We start from the raw sequence: 19,899 nt of genomic DNA on the forward strand, positions 1-19,899 counted from the left end.
CTACTGAATGGGCCATGCATCTTCCCCTGTGCTCTGGTTAAGTTCCCTGGAAGGATAGGTTGAAGGCTGTATTCACTGATGAGCAAGACTATTAATTAGATTCCCTGCCCAGACAGTAAGAGAAGCTGCTCTGAAACCAGTAAAGCTCTGTGATCTTAACTCAATCTAACGCACACCCAAGTTCCTTGGCTGAACAGCATCACTGGCTTTGCTCTCCAGTTCTGTTTGCTTTTTGCTCAGCTTGAGTGTGGCTGTGCTGTACAGCTTTCAGGTATTTTTGCTAGCCCTTCTGATCAGTTGGAGTCAGAGGACACTGTTCACAGTGGGTAAAATTATGTCTCAGCCCCTATGCCTCGGAGGGAGGGGGTTGGGCCCCTTCAGGCTATTTTCAATTTTCCAAAGAGGTTCTCAGCTTAGAGAGAGGCCAGGAGCTACCCTCAGCCTTGGCTGCTATGAATTAATCTTCCTGCCTGTGCCTGCATGGGAAGATCCCATGACTGGTATTGGCTTTGCTCTGGGGGTGATCTGCTCTGCTTGTCCAGCTACCTCTTGGCTTAAGCACCACTGTACCACACAGCTTCCAAGAATTGTCCCTAGCTCTTCTGGTCAGATGAGGCTGCCAGGGGCCTCTGACTCATCATCTTACCTGGGTATGGGCAAATGGGCTCTACAACTGATAAAACTCCTTTGAAGATCTGAATCAGTCAAATCTGCACCCCCTCCAACCAATTATCTGGTCAGAGTGTACCCCTGACTTGGTTCTGCTGACAAGTGAAGTTGCTGGTTGAGGTTGCTCCTCAGGGATTAAAAGACTGTCTGCCAAGGACTGTCTGCCAAGATCTGTGTGTTGGTGTTACAAGCCCTCCCTGCTTCTCTATCATAGTCAGATTCTCAGCGACTGGATCCCATAGATTCCTCTCAGTTCCCATGGTGGGAGATCAAAGTAGGGACTCCCACAAAACAGCTTCACAATGTTGAAGGAGACTGATTGTCCTCGCTGGGTTCTCTTTTCCCACTGGAGCAACCGGGGACTCAGAGACCTCTCTGCATAGTATTGTACTGTCTTAGTGAAACCAATAGGTGTCGTTTCCAGGGCTCCAAAGAGTTCTGGCACCACAGTCCTTTACGTCTCAATCCAAAGAGTTCAGCCAAAGCAAAGTGGTAGGTAAGAAGAGATTTACTAGAATAAGATGCTTTTGAGACTTACAAGTTGGTGAGTGAGAAATGCTGCACCCTGAGAACTTAGTGGGCTATAGTTTTACAACCAAAGGAAAAGTGGGGAGTGGGAGAAGACCTTCTTTGTCTTTCTTGAGTAGACATCTTGTTTCCATCATTAGTTCTTCCCTCACACAGGGCAGTGAAGTTTACTTGTCCCTCCCTATATGGTTAGAGTGAGACTGTCATAGCACTTTGGAAAAGTATTTTCAAGTCTCAATACAATGAGGGTCTTTCATTTTGAAAAGTCACCTTCCCATAAATGATTGTTTGTTGTGTTCACAGAGCCGTTTGGGGGTCATTAGCTTATTGAGCTTATTGGGAAGGATGTGGTTCTCATGCCACCATTGTTTTATTGTTTGGGGTCATGTCTCGTGTTTCTGTTGCATGGTTTTGTTGCTAAGCAAGCCTGCTTGGTTTTGTGGTTAACCAAACCTGCTTTCTCTAGTAATGCTTAACTTACAGGAGTTCTCCATCTTTTTCTACCTATATTCCCCTAGTGGGATTAACTATTTAATCACCTATTTTGTCCCTTCATTCTGTCCCTATCACTAGGGGCGGCTCAATGTGATCAACGTGTAGCTACTTCTCTCACCTTCTAATGCAGTTTACCTTGATCTCTGAGGTTCAGGGGGTATTTCAGCCTCACCCCCATGCTCTAGGATTCTCTTAGTGGTGTTTTGTTTCTGAATAGACATTAATTGTTCTTCTCAGGAGGTGGATTGAATTCAGGAACTATCTGTGTGATATAACTATCTTAGTAATGTCACTTAGTGATGTCACTTACATTTTAAGTTTCTAACACAAGGCAGTGTGAATGCTCAGGAGATGGTGGTTGCCAAATTTTGGTATTTCTTTCTTCTGTACTTATCCTCCTGTGACATCAGGGAACACATCATTAATTCAAAGAAGACCCCAGAAATCAAAGCTACCACAGAATAAATCTGTGAGAGCATCCATAGATTCAGGATTTAGGAGTTGGAATTAAGAGTAACTTGGTTATTAAAAGTAAGACAATCAAATATAAAGTCAAATAAGCATTTTATAGCCTGGGTCTTTCCAGGATAAAACTTAAATTTGAACTCATGGGTACACAGGACTCTTTCACATTTAATCCTTACCACCTGACCCAAACTTATCATTTCACATTTGCATAGAGCTCTGTTCTTCAACTATATGGTCCACTTGTGATTTTCACAGGTTCTCCTTCCTTATAACCTTTCTTTACCAACTACTCATTCAATCTCCAGTTATAATTCCACCTGACTCTTCAGAATTCATTTCAGGTTTCTTCTTTCCCTGGGGATACTCTATGTGGATTAAGTGCCTAATTCTCTGAGTTTTCGTAACAACTATATCATATGGATAAAAATTGCTCTTATCATAGCATCTTTACAGTACCTGCTACGTTTTAATTATTCCTTTTCTTGTTTTTCTTATCCTCTACACTTTCTAAAAGCTCTAAGTTGAAGGGAAGAGAAAAAAATGAAGCAAATATACTATTATGTAAAAAGGACAATGGTATATGTAGGAGTGTAGAAGTACTGTTCTGATCTGGAGGTATGTCAAGCAGACTTAGAGGAAAATGACTAGTGGGGTGATTTATCTAAGTAAGATTGGATGAGCAAAGAACAGAGATGGGAAACAGCATGAAGTGAGGAGAAAATGAGAGGCAAAATTGACAGAAGGTGACACCAGAGAACTGGGCAATAGACAAATCACAGAAAGGCTGGTACTCCATGTTAAATAATTCCAAATACTTTAAAGGCTTAAATGTGGGGACTATGGTGACATAATCGGATTTGATTTTAATATCACTCTGTCAGCTAGTAGGAGAAGAAGCCTGGAGTGAGAGAGGGACCAGTGGGGTGGTTATTTTCCATAGCACAGTGAGAAATGAGGCCTTATATTCAGTTCAGTTCAGTTCAGTGGCTCAATTGTACCAACTCTTTGTGACCCCATGGACTGTAGCACACCAAGCTTCCCTGTCCATCACCAACTCTGGGAGTTTACTCAAACTCATATCCATCAAGTTGGTGATGCCATCCAACCATCTCATCCTCTGTCATCTCCTTCTCCTCCCTCCCTCAATCTTTTCCAGCATCAGGGTCTTTTCAAATGAGTCAGTTCTTCGCATCAGGTGGCCAAAGTATTGGAGTTTCAGCTTCAGCATCAGTCCTTCCAATGAATAGTCAGGACTGATTTCCTTTAGGATACACTGGTTGGATCTCCTTGTAGTCCAAAGGACTCTCAAGAGTCTTCTACAACAACACAGTTCAAAAACATCAATTCTTCAGCGCTCAGCTTTCTTTATAGTCCAACTCTCACATCCATACATGACTAATGGAGAAACCATAACCTTGACTAGATGGACCTTTGTTGGCAAAGTAATGTCTCTGCTTTTTAATATAATCTCTAGGTTGGTCATAACTTTTCTTTCAAGGAGTAAGCGTCTTTTAATTTGATGACTGCAGTCACCATCTGCAGTGATTTTGGAGTCTGCCAGTTTGGAGTCTGGCAAAATAAATTCAGCCACTGTTTCTACTGTTTCCCCATCTATCTGCCATGAAGTGATGGGACTGGATGCCATTATCTTAGTTTTCTGAATGTTGAGTTTTAAGCTAACTTTTTCACTATCCTCTTTCACTTTCATCAGGAGGCTCTTTAGCTCTTTTTTGCTTTCTGCCATTAGTGTGGTATATCTGCATATCTGAGGTTATTGATATTTCTCCCGGCAATCTTGATTCCAGCTTGTGCTTCATCCAGTCCAGCATTTCTCATAATGTACTCTGCATATAAGTTAAATAAGCAGGGTGAGAATATACAGGCTTGATGTACTCCTTTCCTGATTTGGAACCAGTCTGTATGTTGTTCCACATCTAGTTCTAACTGTTGCTTCTTGACCTGCATACAGATTTCTCAGGAGGCCTTATATTAGAACATGTTAGAACTGTGTATCTGTGAGACCGTCAAGCAGAAATGATAGTGAGAGCTAGATATACAAGTTTGCCTTGAGGAGGAATAATCTAAAGGAAGAAAGAGATTTAAGAGTCTTCAGCCTGTAGGTAGTACTTGAAAATCTGAATGAGAAGAAAGCTCCTGGAGAACATGAATACAATAAGAGTAGTAAACCAAGGTTGGAAATGAGGGGATCACCTACATTTAAGGAGTGATGAGAGGAAAAGGGCTGTAAAGATAAACTAAAAGGATAGCTAGTGTGGTGCCACTGAAGGAGTTGATTTAAAGAAGGAGGAAATGACCCACACACTCAAATGTGGTGATTGAGTCTAGTGAGAAAATAAGACTGATAAATGTCTACTGAATTGATCAGTCAAGTAGTCAAAGAAAATAGCAACAAAAAACATTTCAGTAAGATGGTGGGAAAGAGCCATTCTACTTTGAATTCAGAGTTAACAGAAGTGGAAAGATTGAACTCCTGGGATATTCATGGTGATTGGGCAGAAAGATAATAGGGTAAAGGCATAGAGAGTCATAAAATAAAAAATTTTCAGCTGATCAGTCATAGAGAGTCTAGATTGGACTAAATGGAATACTGCATTTGATGAGTGAGATAATGGAATTGAAAATTTCAGAAGTGGTGTGATACAGAGGATGAGAGGAACCAGACATGGCCTAAAGAATAGGTGAAGAGAAAGTTTAATTTAGGTTTGTGATTTGAAGAGTTGTGAACTAAAGTATTCAACTACAATTATTGATTTTTTTCATAGGTTTCTGACAGACGTTGCTATAGATTTTTTCTTTTAGGTACATATGTATTCATGGTCACTTGGTATTATTTTTCCTTCAACATTTTATCTTGAATTTTATATAGTCTAATATTAACATTTCTGCGGTTGCTTCCCTTTGGTCATCTTCGTAGTACATCTTTGCACTTTAATTTCAGCTTTCCCTATTGTTTTATTTTAAATGTGTCCCTTATAGACAAAATATTAAAATACCTTTGAAAAAATCCAATTTGAATAATAATTTCTCAAGTAGTATGTTAACTTTTTTGTTGTTTTTGTTGTTCAGTCCTTAAGTGGTCTCCAACTCTTTTCAACTCCATGAACTGCAGCATGCCAGGCTCCTCTGTCCTCCACTATCTCCCGGAGTTCACTCAAATCCATGTCCATTGAATCAGTGATGCTATCTAACCATCTCATCCTCTGCTGCTCCCTTTTCCTTTTGCCTTCAGTCTTTCTCATCATCAGTCTTTTCCAATGACTGGCTCTTCACATCAGGTGGCCAAAGTATTGGATCTTCAGCTTCAGCATCAGTCCTTCCAATGAATGTTCAGGGTTGATTACCTTTAAGTTTGATTGGTTTGATCTCTTTGCAGTCCAAGGGACTCTTGAGTCTTCTCCAGCACTTACAATTTGGAAGCATCAATTCTTCAGTGTTTCGCCTTCTTTATGGTCCAACTCTTACATCTGTACATGACTACTAGAAAAACCATAGCTTTGACTATCAGTTTGTCAGCAATGTGATGTCTTTGCTTTTTAATATGCTATCTAGGTTTGTCATAGCTTTCCTTCCAAGGAACAAGTGTCTTTTAATTTCATAGCTGCAGTCACCATCTGCAGTGATTTTGGAACCCCCCAAAAATGGAATCTGTCACTGTTTCCACTTTTTCCCCATCAATTTGCCATGAAGTGATGAGTCCTGATGCAATGATCTTAGCTTTTTTGAATGTTGAGTTGTAAGCCAGCTTTTTCAGTCTCCTCTTTCACCCTCATCAAGAGGCTCTTTAGTTCCTCTTCACTTCTTGCCATTAAGTGGTATCATCTGCATATCGGAGGTTATTGATATTTCTCCCAGCAATCTTGATTCCAGCTTATGATTCATCCAGCCTGGAATTTTGCATATAAGTTAAATAAGCAGGGTGACAATATATAGCCTTGTTGTACTCCTTTTTCAATTTTGAACCAGTCAGTTCTTCCATGTCTGGTTCTAATTGTTGCTTCTTGACCCGTTTATAGATGTCTCAGTTTCTCAGGAGACAGTTAAGGTGGTCTGGTACTTCCATCTCTTTAAGAATTTTCCACAATTTGTTATGATCCACACAGTCAAAGGCTTTAGTGTAGTCAATAAAGGAAAAGTAGATGTTTCTCAGAAACTCCCTTGCCTTCTCCATGATCCAGTAAATGTTGGCCATTTGATCTCTGGCTCCTCTGCTTCTTCAAAACCCAACTTGTACATCTGGAAGTTCTTGGTTCATGTACTGCTGAAGCCTAACTTGAAGAATTTTGAGCATAATTTTGCTAGCATGTGAAATGAGTGCAATTGTATAGTAGTTTGAACATTTTTTGACATTGGCCTTCTTTGGAACCGGAATGAAAACTGACATTTTCCAGTCTTATGACCATTGTTGAGTATTCCAAATTTGCTGACATATGGAGTGCAACACTTTAACAGCATCATGTTTTAGGATTTGGAATAGTTCAACTAGAATTCTGTCACCTCCACTAGCTTTGTTCATAATAATGCTTCCTAAGGCCCACTTTGCTTCACACTCCAGGATGTCTGGCTCTAGGTAAATGACCACAGCCTTTTTTTTGTATAGTTCTTCTGTGTATTCTTGCCACCTCTTCTTAATATCTTCTCGCTTCTGTTAGGTCCTTACCATTTCTGTCCTTTATTGAATGAAATGTTTATCCTTGAAATATCCTTGAATGAAATGTTTCCTTGATATCTCCAAGTTTCTTGAAGAATTTCTAGTCTTTCCCCTTCTATTGTTTTCCTCTATTTCTTTGCATTGTTCATTAAGAAAGCCTTCTTATATCTTTTTGCTATTTTCTGGAATTCATTCACTTGAGCATATCTTTCCCTTTCTCCCTTGCTTTTCACTTCTTTGCTTTCCTCAGTTTTTTGTAAAGCCTCCTAAGACAACCATTTTTCCTTCTTGCATTTCTTTTTCTTTTGGTTACTTTTGGTCACTGCTTTTGTACAATGTTACCAACTTCCATCCATAGTTCTTCAGGCACTCTTTCTACCAGATCTAATTCCTTGAATCTATTTGTCACCTCCATTGTATAATCATAAAGGAAATGATTTAGGTCATACCTGAATGGCCTAGTGGTTTTCCCTACTTTCTTCAGTTTAAGCCTGAATTTTGCATTAAGAAGTTCATTATCTGAACCACAGTCAGCTCTAGGTCTTGCTTTTGCTGACTTTCTTATAGAGCTTCTCCATGTTTGGCTGCAAATTTCATAATTAATCTAATTTTGGTATTGACTATCTGGTGATGTCCATGTGTACAGTCATCTCTTGTGTTGTTGGAAAAGGGTGTTTGCTATGACAAGCATGTTCTCTTGACAAAACTTGGTTAGCTTTTGCCCTGCTGCATTTTGTACTCCAAGTCCAAATTTGCCTGTTATTCTTGGTGTCTCTCAACATCCTACTGTTGCATTCCAATCCCCTATGATGAAAAGGACATCTTTTTTTTGGTCTTAGTTCTCGAAAGTGTTATAGGGCTTCATAGAACTGGTCAACTTCAGCTTCTTTGGCATAAATGATTGAGGCATAGACTTGGATTACTGTGATACTGAATGGTTTGCCTTGGAAAGAAACCAAGATCATTCTGTTGTTTTTGAGGTTGCCCAAAGTACTACATTTTGGACTTTTTTGTTGTCTGTGAGAGCTAGTCCATTTCTTCTAAGGCATTCTTGCCCACAATAGTAGTGTAATGGTCATCTGAATCAAATTTGCCCATTCCCATCCATCCATCCATTTTAGTTCACCAGTTCCTGGATGTCGATATTCACTCTTGCCATCTCCTACTTGACTATGTCCAATTTACCTTGATTCATGGACCTAGTATGCCAGGTTCTTATGCAATATTGTTCTTTACACCATCAGACTTTACTTTCACCAACAGACATCCACAACTGAACATTGTTTCTGCTTTGGCCCAGCCACTCTATTTTTCTGGAGCTATTAGTAAGTGTCTTCTGCTTTTCCCCAGTACTTTATTGGACACATTCCTACCTGGGGGACTCATCTTCTGGTGTCATATCTTTTTGCCTTTTCATGCTGTTATTTACATTCTTACAGCTACTTTACCATTTAGTATTTAATTGTCATTGTTTTTCATATTTTTATTTACTATGCTTTCTGTTTCCTTATTTGCAATCTTTTTTCTATCCTCCATTGGCTAAGGTTTAATTTCTTTCTTTTTTTGTTACTCCTAATTTAAGACACATAGTTATATTTTTTTCTTTATCTGTATCACTGTTTAGCAATATCTGTGTTATGTCTATAGGTAAACAGCTCCCTGAGTTTGATCTTATCTTCTTCTTCTTCTTACCTATATTTCTGAATTGATATTTTTAGAGTAAATTTATATAATCAAATATTAATATATATACACACACACACATTCTTCTTATTTAGACCAAAAACATTTCACTGTTACTTAGGCTTCCCAGGTGGCTCAGTCATAAAGGATCCGTCTGCCAATGCAGGAGACACAAGAGATGTGGGTTTGAATCCTAGCTTGGGAAGATCCTTGGAGGAGGAAATGGCCACCCACTCTAATATTCTTGTCTGGATAATCCCATGAACAGGAACCAGGTGGACTACAGTCCATGGGGCCCCAAAGAGTTGGACACAATGAGCATTCATTCTTATATTTTGTAGTGATTTCATAGTTTATTATATGACTAGTGTACTTTCTAAAAGAGTGTTTTCCAAAGGTTTTTTTGCTCTAAAAGTTCTGAGTTTTCATGTCTAAGAAAAATTTTATTTTATGCACATATTTAAAGAATATTTTATTGGTTATAAATGTCTAGGTTCAAAAGTCTCTATCTTTAACACTTCAAATGTTATCCTGCTGTCTTCTTGCTCCCAGAATTGTTGAAAAGCTTAATTCTTGGTCTTTTGTAGACCTTTACTTTTAATCTTTCGAATCTTATAAATCACCTCCTTTGTCCTTGAGTCTTTCTTTCCATGCCCATTATCACCATTTTTACTTTAGTCAAAATATTGTGTGGTTCCTTTGTATTTTATCATCTTCGTTTATTACTTTTACAATGCTTGTTTTGCTGATTTCTTATGTCTAATCTGTTAATTCTGTTTCATCTGATAAAAAAATGTTGTGTTTGTTGCCTTTCTTAAAATAACAATTGGATTCCAAGGTGATTAGTTATGAAGATTCCTGGAAGCTGTGAAACAATGCCTTGGATTAGACTTTAAAGTCAATTTAGGATAATAGAAGAGCCAGCATGTCCAATAAGCCAGCATTTCCAATAAGCCAGCATCATTAGGTGAAATAATAGTCATGTTGGTGGATGACAGAAATGAGGAATAGAGGTGTTATTAAAGGCAAAAGCAGAGTCTCCAAGAAAGATGAACTTTGACATGTACAAAAGAAGAGTTTCTATCTAGAATAGAATATATGAGCATGTTTATAGACAAGAGGGAAACATTATAGATGTAAACATGCATGTGTGCTAAGTCACTTCAGTTGTGTCCAACTCTTTGTGACCCTATGGACTGTAGCCCACCAGGCTCCTCTGTCCATGGGATTCTTCAGGCAGGAATTGCCATGGAGGCAAGGTTGTCATGCCCTCCTCCAAGGGATTTTCTTGACCCGGGGATTGAACCCACATCTCTTACGTCTCCTGCATTGACAGTAGGGTTCTTTTTTTTTTTTTAACCACTAGAGCCACCTGGGAAGCCCCATTAATGTAACAGACTGGATCATTTATATAGTAATCTTCCAGAAAGAAAGGGATAAATTATTTGAGTAATTTTTAGTGAAACTATAAGTACTCCAAAGTAAACCATATACCATGAATTGTGTTTAGCATCCTTCTTTCCTCAGGTCTTTTTCACATCTATTCAATACAAATTTGTTGTCCACTTAATGGTGGAATATTAATAAGAAAAATATCATAAAACTGAAATTTAAGGTTGGTAACAATCAATAATATACTTGAAAACTTCCAGAGAGTAGACTAACCGAAGGAAACAAAGTATGCATATTTATTTTCCTAGATACTTTAAAGATCACTCAATGCACATGGAACAACACTAAAGTTCAAAATAGGGCCTAGAGCTGCACTCTGGTATGACAGCCAATGGACACATGGTTTTTGTTTGTTTGTTTGTTTTTAAAGTTAATTCAAATTCAATGCAATCTTTAAAAATTGAATAAAATGAAAACTTCAGTTCCTTAGTGATGTTGGCAACATTTCAAGTGCTCATAGCCATATGTATTTGCTACTGTATTGGACAGTGAAGATATAGGACATTCCCACTGTTGAAGAAATTTCTGCTGGACTCTACTGGTTCATAGGATTCTACAATGTAAATTCCTTACCTACGTTTCATCTTTATCTCAACTGCTTCTTCCTCTTGCTCACTCTTTTCTATTCCCCTTGGCCCCTCACTCTTCCTCAAAGACATGAGCTTGTTTCTACCTTTAGGTCTTCTTTTATGCTTTCTTTCAAAGTACTACCATTTTCTCATGCTATTCTTGTCTTTGTTCAAGTATCAGTAAATCCTTTCCTCATTCATATAATAACATTCACTCTTATCAAGCTCTATTACTAACCTGCTTTAATTTCTTCATACCGCTGTTTGTTATTAAGCTGTTTCTTATCTGTTTCTTCAGTAGTTTGAGTTCTATGAAGGCAGATACTTTGTGTTCTTTGCTTTTATAGTGTGTACTAAACCAAGGTCTTGAAGTAAATATTGTTTAATAAATATTTATTAAATAAATATATAAATAACATTCCATTTTTTTTGCATATCACCTTTGGGAGTATCTTAGTAGATGTTTATGAACATTTGACTCTCTAAAGTCCTCAGAAATCTTGCTTAGAGGATAACATTAATAAAATCATAAAATATTTTTTATATCTTCCAGAGTTTCTTCCTAGTTGTTTCTGCACATGTCATGGGAAATTTAGAGTATTACAGTTACATAAATTCCACATTCTTTCTATCTCTGCACCTACATTATATTTTAAAATTTCACTAAAGATAATAAATATAATGGCCGAGAGGAGAGCTAGAGCTGCAGCGGGATAGAGACAGTGAGAGAGAAAGTGATGGTATTTTTAAAACTATAAGCTTTAATATTCCCTCCACCTGAAGTACAGAAAAGAAGGAAGGTTGTTTTAGAAAGGAGTTGAGAAAGGAAGTGGAAAACTAATTTAAGTTAGGACTGTAGAATCAGATTTCTAGATTTCAATTCTGCTTTTGTCACTCTTTGAAACAGGTTACTGAATTTCTTTCCTCATGTATACAGTGGAGACAATGATAGTATATGCTTCATATTGTCATTGTGAAGATAAATGAGCTGCTGTGTGCAAAGCATTTAGAACAGCTCCTGCCGTATCATATGTGTTAGTTACTATTTATGGTGTCTACAATTATTATTGCTGTTGATAGTATTATAGTTATTATTACTAGTGATCATTAGAGAAAGTTGGATAATACATTTCCATGTAGTTTCTATCTGTGTGGACTAATTGGATGAAGTTTGAATATCCACCTATAAGATGCTATCAAAATATTTTAAAAGAAAAATAAAATTTGTAGGAGGTCATCTCTCTGCAAACGAAGTATATAAGCTCTGGCTCAAGTTATTCATGAGAACTACTCTGTTTATGCAGATACTGGAGTAGCCAAGGGTGATTTGCCTAGCCAACACCAGCAGGTAGGCAGAAGCGAATGTAAGGAAAAGCAACACAGATCACAGTGTTAGGATTACTTCAAATTCTCAATTTTCTGCGTTTTGATACACATATAACCTTAATTTAAATATTCTAAAAATTACTTTTAAAGATTGCTTAAATCTTCTTTCTGAATTCAGACTGAAGAGCAACTTTTATCATTATGCACAATATTCTAAATGCATTATATTTTGCTAGATGGAGGACGTTATTGAGGATATAATCGGTATGGACCCAAGTTTTAAAGAGGATGGAACAGATTCTCCTCTGCTAATGCAAAGAACAGTAAGTGTTTCCAGACCTGAGGAGGTCAGTGAGAGTAAAATCAATAACAGCACCTGATGACAAAAAAAGAAATTTCATTTGATTAGTAAATGGTATTTTCTTCTGCACTTTTGAAACTGGCACAGAATAGATAAACATTTTAAAAAATTTATTGGTGCAGAAAAAAATGCATGATTTTATAGGGCTTGTACTATTCTATCTAACTACATGCTTATCTACCTAATCTCTATAAATGTCCATCTAATTACATATCTTATCTGCTATAGCATTTTCTGTGAAATCTTCAGATTTCCCATTTGAAGCACAGCATATCATAATACCCTCATAAGTTCATGGCTAAATTTTAACTATTTTACCATTACTAACAGCTATCAGATTCAGAGGCTCTATACCTTATAGAGAAAGGAAAAAATATAACACAATATAACTTTACTTTTGAGCAAAAAATCAAAGATTAAAGATGAAGCAAAGAAAGGTAGAAGAGGCCTCACACTACTTTAAAGGCATTTAGATAGACTTCTGTGTTGAAATCACAAATTCCTAGAATAATAAGCAGGGAAGAGATAAGATAATATCTATTTGATTGCTGTTGCCTTCTCATTGTTCATTTATTAATCTCTAGAATCTGTAAAGGGTGTACAATCTCTTTCTAAACATTTTGAAGGTTTGTTGTTGGTTTATTTATGGTTTTAGAGCTTTTAGAAAATGAGAAAAAATATGAAAGATTTTGATTTGTTACTTTAAACATTTCATTTAAAGAAAGTGAATTCTGACTGTATTGTGTAGTGTAGATACTGTTTGGCAGTAAATCAGTGGGCTGAGCTGTGTTAATGTTAATAATGGATATTTTAAACCTAAAAATTTAAGAAAAGTTTGGAGAAAGCATCCCTCTTCTATTTATTAATTCCCAAATAGACTACAAAAAAAGAATTATATCTTTCCTCCTTTTCTCTGGTGCAGAGGACTTCCACTTTATAACAAGTCACTAACACCAGTATTGTCAGACAAAGATCAAATGAGGTTAAAAATCTAGTTTTTTATTGAAAGTTTATTTTTCTGTGAGTTTATGGTTTGTTTGTTTGAATGAAGCAACAATTCTTTTTACCTTTTCTGTCTTCAGATTTCAAGGAGTATTTTTACAATAAATCTGACTAATTCTCTACATAAATGTTTTATTTATACTAATTTTCTCCATCTAATCCCACAGCATAAGCTTACTATTTTCTTAACCATTATTCAACTTTTGGGTTTGAGGAAATGACACTAATTTCTTTCAATATTCCCTTCCTTATATGTGGTACTTATTGAAATTGTATGCTGAAACATTCTCTTTATCAAATTATCTTACATGTTTTGTAGTGGTTGCATAGATTGCTTATTCAGTGCAAACTGGTGACAATGATGATTGAGAATTTGCTTTTTGTAAACAGAATGTGGGCTTCCCAGGTGGCACAGTGGTAAAGAATCCACCTACTAATGCAGGAGACATGGGTTTGATCCCTGGGTTGGAAAGATCCCCTGGAGAAGGGCACAACAACCCACTCCAGTATTCTTGCCTGGAGAATTCCATGGGCAGAAGGAGCCTGGTGGGCTTCAGTCCATAAGGTTGCAAAGAGTTGGACATAACTGAAGTGACTTAGCACAGAACAGCACAGCATACAGAATGTACTTCTAAAAAGATAGATACTACTGCCCTATGTGTATTCATATAAAGAAGTACCTGCTGTTGGCCAACCAACAATTATTGATAAATCAAGAAACAAGATATAAAACCAAGCAGTTCAATTAACCAAAAAATTACTCAATACTTGTTGTATGCAAAGCATCATACATGTGCTATAGGAAACTAAAAGTTGAGTGAGACACTAGTTAAGAGACCACATGATAGTGAGTTAGTGAGGTGAAGCACACTGGAGAGACAGCGAGGGAAAGAATATGGATCTCGATATTAACCCAAGTTGTCATCTAGATATTGTATAAGTCACTTAACTTTTCTTTACTTTCTTCTGCATTATGAGAATAATTAAAAATATTTATTGCCAATGCTGTTTTTATATTAAATCTTAGTAGATCTCTCTCACACACACACACACACACACACACACACACATATATGTGTGTGTGTATGTATATATATATATTTAATGCTAGTCAGAGAGCTGCCCTGGAGTTTGAGTAAAGCAGAAACCTTGCTAAATTGAGACATTTGTGAAATACTTTAGGAAAAGATGACACTTGAAATATAGTTATGAAGGAAAGTTAAGATTTTAAGAGGTAGACATGAAGGCAGCAAAGTAGCAAGAAAGAACAGCAAAGGAAAAGGCAAGAAGTGAGAAAAAAGAGAATGTATAAGAATAGCTGGTAGAACAGAGATAGGAAATTCTGAAGAATTTTTATTGTTCATGTGGGTAAAAATAAAGACCTGTTAGATTCAGAGGAATGCTTTGAGTAAGCATTTTAGTCAGTGAACTTTTAGTTTTAGATGATAGAACCTGGCTTATATGGGGTGTAAGTATGAAAGGAATTTGTTGGCTCATCTCATCCATAAATTCCTAAGCAATATTGCATGTGAACATCCCTCCATAAGTTTGCCTTTGTTCTATACTGGCTTTATTCTCAGTTATTGAACAGACAATCTCACAGCATATTCCTAGCCATGCACACAGTTTGTCCTTGCTAACCCAGATGTTTTTTTTAGACATCCACTGTTTTACAAGGAAGAGGAAGTTTCTGATTAATTTAAGCCAACCCTTGTGGCCCCGTTTCCTTAGCCAGAGATTGTTTTAAGAATGAGCTTGTGTTGCAGTTCTGGAGGTTTAGCAGATGACTGGAGTCTTCTAGGAATTTACTTCAATTTTTAAAGGAGATCCACCAAGAGAAGGTTTTGTCTCTCTATGATGTTGTAAGACAATGTGGCTTATGTGGTCATTTTGATTGCCCAGAAGGTAAATAAACTGAGGAAAAACAAAAGGTACAGAGAAGAAAATCCAACAGGAATGCAAATAAATACTGCGTATATGCCCCTGGAGAATTCTTTACCTATGGATTGCACATATCATGTAAGATTTTTTTCCTTTATTTTGTAAGCTAATTGTGTCAGGATTTTATGATCGTCATAAACAAATGTACACTGATAGATACATTCAGTCAGACTTAAAAGCTTAAGAGGAGAGCTCCTTTTTTCTTTAGTTCTAGTTAAATCTCTAGGATAATTCTTTTCGGAGCAATTTTTGTCACTTTTCTATCTCTCAGACAATTTTTCTGGGTCTTGGGCCCACCCTAGAGTGACTTAGCAGCAGCAGCAGCCAAAATAAATGATCTAGATTAAGATTGAAAACTAGAAGTGTAGGAATTGTTACCATAATAAATGTAAATGAATTCTAGAGAGGCTAAAACAGCAGATGCCCATTACGGTAAGGTACAAAAATTAGGGTGTTTATCAATAATAATTATTATTTTTAAAAAATAATTATTCTTAATGTCTCACCTACTATACCATAGGCACATTGCCAATTATTTTATATATAATCTCTAGTTGTCATAGAGACTGCCAAGTCCAAGGGGCAATCAAGGATTCCTTGGCAGCTCAGATGGTAAAGAATCCGCTCTCGAGGCAGGAGACTGGGGTTCAATCCCTGGATCAGTCAGATCCCCTAGAGAAGGAAATGGCAACTCCCTCCAGTATTCTTGCATGAGAAATTCCAAGGACAGAGGAACCTGGCGGGCTGCAGTCCACGGGGTCTCAAAAGAATCAGACACAACTTAGTGACTAAACAACAACTGGGGCACTCTATTGACTGTGCTATTAGTCACTTTGGAGTTCTTTTGCTGTGACTTAAACGGAAAATCTTGGGTGTCACTTAGCTAAGATTTATCCCAGGACCACTGCATAGAGTAAGATTAACTAAAATGAGTTAACATGAGTTAACTCATATTCTAATTTCTGTTGGTGGAATGCTTGGAAGCTGCTCTGGGGTAGCTTGGACCACTTGTGGTGGTCCTTCAGATTTCCCCAGATTGAATGGAATAGTTCAGGGTTTTCACAGTTCAACTTAGTCCAAGTATTTCTGACACAGAAATGAATATTGTGCGATTAGTGACTAGACTCAGAATAGTTAAGGAGAAGTTACCTCTTAATTTCTATTTAAACAAGAGAGCTAGCTACTTGCCAATTAGTTCTTACTGCAACAATTGTGTAAATTGGATTGAAAAGACCCAAAGTGCAAGAAACATTCAGCCAAATCAGCCATGCTTTCATCAACACCAAACCTCTCAGTTTCTCGATCTTCTTGGGGTCAATGGTATTTCTCTCCTCACTATCCAGCCATCCTTCACACGATGATATCATATCCCAGATCTCATTATGTATTTTTCTATTCTATAGCATTTTTCTTTCATTTTTTTTTGACCATTACATTCCATTTTTTTCAGTGCCACCTAGTCCAATTTCTTACTTCAACAATTGCTCAAGCTTGTGGAGACACCAAGTTAATTGACTCTATCACTCTTTTCAATAGCTATTATTTCCCACTCATGACATGTTGAAAATTTCTTCCTTAACCTATTCTTGGTTAAGCACTATAACCATTTCTTTTGCAAACACTCTTAACATATCCCCATTTTTCTTCATTTTCTTTTCCTAACAAAAGCCCAACCCTGATTAAACTTATTTTTCATCTTATTCCACATCTTTACCCAAGCAGCTGAATGGATAAAATTTCACTACATTGCTCATAGTACTCACCTCCAATACATCACCAAAATTTCATAGGGGCTTTCACTACTGCCAGACAATACTACAGCTATTCCTTGGTTAAAATTCTCATTAAATGAGGCAACATTAATCTACTTTCTCATATGTCCACCATTCTCCATGTCCTAGCTTATTTCTCTATCACAACATATCTCAGAAAGAAAATATATGCAGTCAGATTAGGACTTACTTGTTGGCTTTGTATCACAAATTCTACAAAACCACCAGGATCTGTTTTGATTTTCTCTGCCATCCCTTCTATTTGGATTGTCCCAGCTCATAACCTAAAGCTAGTCCAACTACGTGTGTCCTAGATCCCACTAATTCTTACCTTTGCAAATACTTTCCCTCTTTAAATAGCAGCCTCTCCTATATCATTAGTCTATTATAATGTATTAGATTACAAATATCAGCATTACACTTGCCTTTATTAAGATTCCTCAAAAATAAACCAAATCAAATGATTGCCTTTGAATACAGTTCCTCTCTGGCTACCACACCATTTCATGACTCCACTACCTCCCTCCCAAATGTCTCTCTTCCATTTTCATACTGATTCCATTTCTTCACCTCCCATTCTCTACTGTTCAATACAGCTATTTCCCTTATAATTCCAAAAGAGCTCTTAAAACCAACCAATACTGAAGCCAATAGTAAATTCTCCATTCTCACCAAACTTGATTTCTTTGTGGCCTTTGCCATGGTTGACCACTCTCTCCTTCTTGAAGTATTAGCTGGGATTCTGTGGCACCATATTTTTTGCCTTTTCACCCACCTTGCTGGTTCTTTCTCTTCTAATAGACTTCTAGATGCTAAAGTGCTCCTAGGCTCAGACTTTAATCTTCTTTTCTCATGTATCTATATGTTCCATCGGTAATCTCAACTCTTCTCTGGCCTAGCTCTCTCCTGTAATGCTAGATTCAAATGTCTTACTACTACCCTAACATCTTTTGTTCTTCCAACAGAGATCTCAAACTTAATATGACTGAAAAGAAGTTTTTGTTCCCCTCCTTACCTATCTAGAGCTACCCTCCCTCAAAAAAAGTCATTCTTCTTCATCCTCTTACTCCCACATCCGCACATTTATCAGTATGCTGTTCTAATCAGGATCCAAGATTTCCTGAATCTCACAACATAAGCTGCTCTATTGAAACCCTTTTCCAGGCTATCATCGTCTCTTACTTGAATGCCAGAAACTGACTCCATCCTAATTTTTCTGCTACTTCTGTCCCCTGTACAGATGTGGATCACACAGCAGCCAGAATGCTCTTCACACAGCAAAAATCAGATCCTGTTTCTCCTTGCTTAACATTCTGCTAACTTCCTGAAATCCTCAGAATATAACCAAGACACTTCATAGTCAGCACTTACCTTTAACTTTGGGCTCTGGTCTTGATAGCCTTTTTCCTGCTCACTGAATGTGACATACATGTTATCATTTTAGGACTGTTGAACTTCCTTTTTTTAGGCTTGGGATGGTTTTGTCCCAGATCTTTGCATGACTGTCTTTTTATGCCTCAGATCTTTAGTCAATATCAACTTGTCAGAGAGGCCTTCCGCAATAACCCTAGCCGAAAGACCCCATCCCACACGTCCTACATCAGTATCTTATTTAATTCCCTCTGATGGTTAGGATTAGAATTGCAAAAATTATTTAGTTTATTATATTCTTTACCCATTTATTGTCTACTCCTACCCCTAGAATGTGAACTCCTTGAAGTTGGTGATTTTGTCTGCCTTATTCACTGCTGTGTCCCTAAAGCTGAGAGAGTGACCTCTTCATTAGTTTATTCTCAGCACCCAGTACAATGCCTAGCAAATGATAGGTGCTCAGCAAATGCACATGAAATAAACATTTTAAAATTCACACACAATATTTTTAAAAGTTGTTTCCATTATGCATTATCATTTAGAATTTTTTTTAATTGCAATAAGCAGCAATAATGATAATAGTAGTAATGATAGCTACTATGCCTTGGGTACTTGCTGTGGGACAAGAATTGTGTGGAACACTTTTCATGAAAATTTAATTACTACAACAAACATATGAGATAGAAACTATTACCTATTAGCATTTTACAAATAAGAAAAGAGGCTTAGAGAAGTTCAGTAACTCACTCAAGTTCATACAGTTAGTGAATGTCAGGGTAGGGGTTTGAATCCAATCCTGTATGACACCAGATGCAATAATCTTACCCACTCTGCTAGCAGCCTCAGAAGGAAGTCATTTCATAGAACTGTAAAAATCTTAGGATCTGAAGGGATCTTAGCCTGATCTGACCCTCTGCCACATTCCAGCCAAAGAATTGTTAGCTTTTGAGTTTAAACTTGTCTCTCTATAACTTCTACCCTTTGGTCTTCATTTTACCTCTTCCTTTCAAAGATGGTTGTGCATAGTAACTTATTTATTTTATCATAGATGGGTATTTTTCAATCATAGCTTTGTAAATGCTGGTGGCACTTGGCGATCTCAGTAAACTATTATAGTTCAAGACTATTTCAGAGACAGAGATTGAGTAAATATTAACAACCCCCTGTGCTTGGTTGGAACTTGAAAGGACTGCGTAACACCAGCAAGCAAGCTTTTGTCAATCACAATCTAGGCCAGATTAGACTTAAAGTCCAAGGAAGAACCAAAGTTCACCTTAGAAGTTTCTGCACAGCTCTCCCAGTTATTGTTTGCAAGTGTAAGGAAAAGAAAATGATGAAGGAGAAAGAGAAAACCATTGCTATTGTGAAGGTTATAGACACTTCAAAGTTAAAACTGGTGAGCAAGTGCATTTTGGAATTCTTTCAATGTTTGGAGATGAAACCACCTTAAATACTGAATTTAAACTTTATACACTAATAGTCAATAAAATAAGGTATGTAGAAGCTGAGCTTTGAAAGTGTAATTTATAATCTGCTGTACTGACAAGCTTGTTTTCTTACAAGATAGTTTTTTAATGCTTTGGCTATAGTAAA

The 19,899-nt window shown here is 37.1% G+C and overlaps 1 protein-coding gene across 11 annotated transcripts in view; it reads left to right on the top strand.

Moving 5' to 3' along the window:
- The window catches only part of TFEC (transcription factor EC), a 751,469-nt gene that overhangs the window by 694,238 nt on the left and 37,332 nt on the right, over positions 1–19,899 (top strand). For 3 of the 11 annotated variants that reach the window (XM_081537889.1, XM_081537890.1, XM_081537891.1), the window contains one exon: positions 12,096–12,182. The exons of 7 other annotated variants lie outside the window; for them this stretch is intronic. In XM_081537889.1, coding sequence (XP_081394015.1) covers positions 12,096–12,182 — 87 coding nt within the window. Of the gene's footprint in view, positions 1–12,095; positions 12,183–19,436; positions 19,703–19,899 lie in introns of those variants that run through there. One more of the 11 variants, XM_081537899.1, reaches the window with a different exon arrangement.

This window comes from Giraffa tippelskirchi, chromosome 10, assembly GCF_054371585.1.
Source record: "Giraffa tippelskirchi isolate mGirTip1 chromosome 10, T2T-mGirTip1v1.2.pri, whole genome shotgun sequence".
Taxonomy (NCBI): Eukaryota; Metazoa; Chordata; class Mammalia; order Artiodactyla; family Giraffidae; genus Giraffa; species Giraffa tippelskirchi.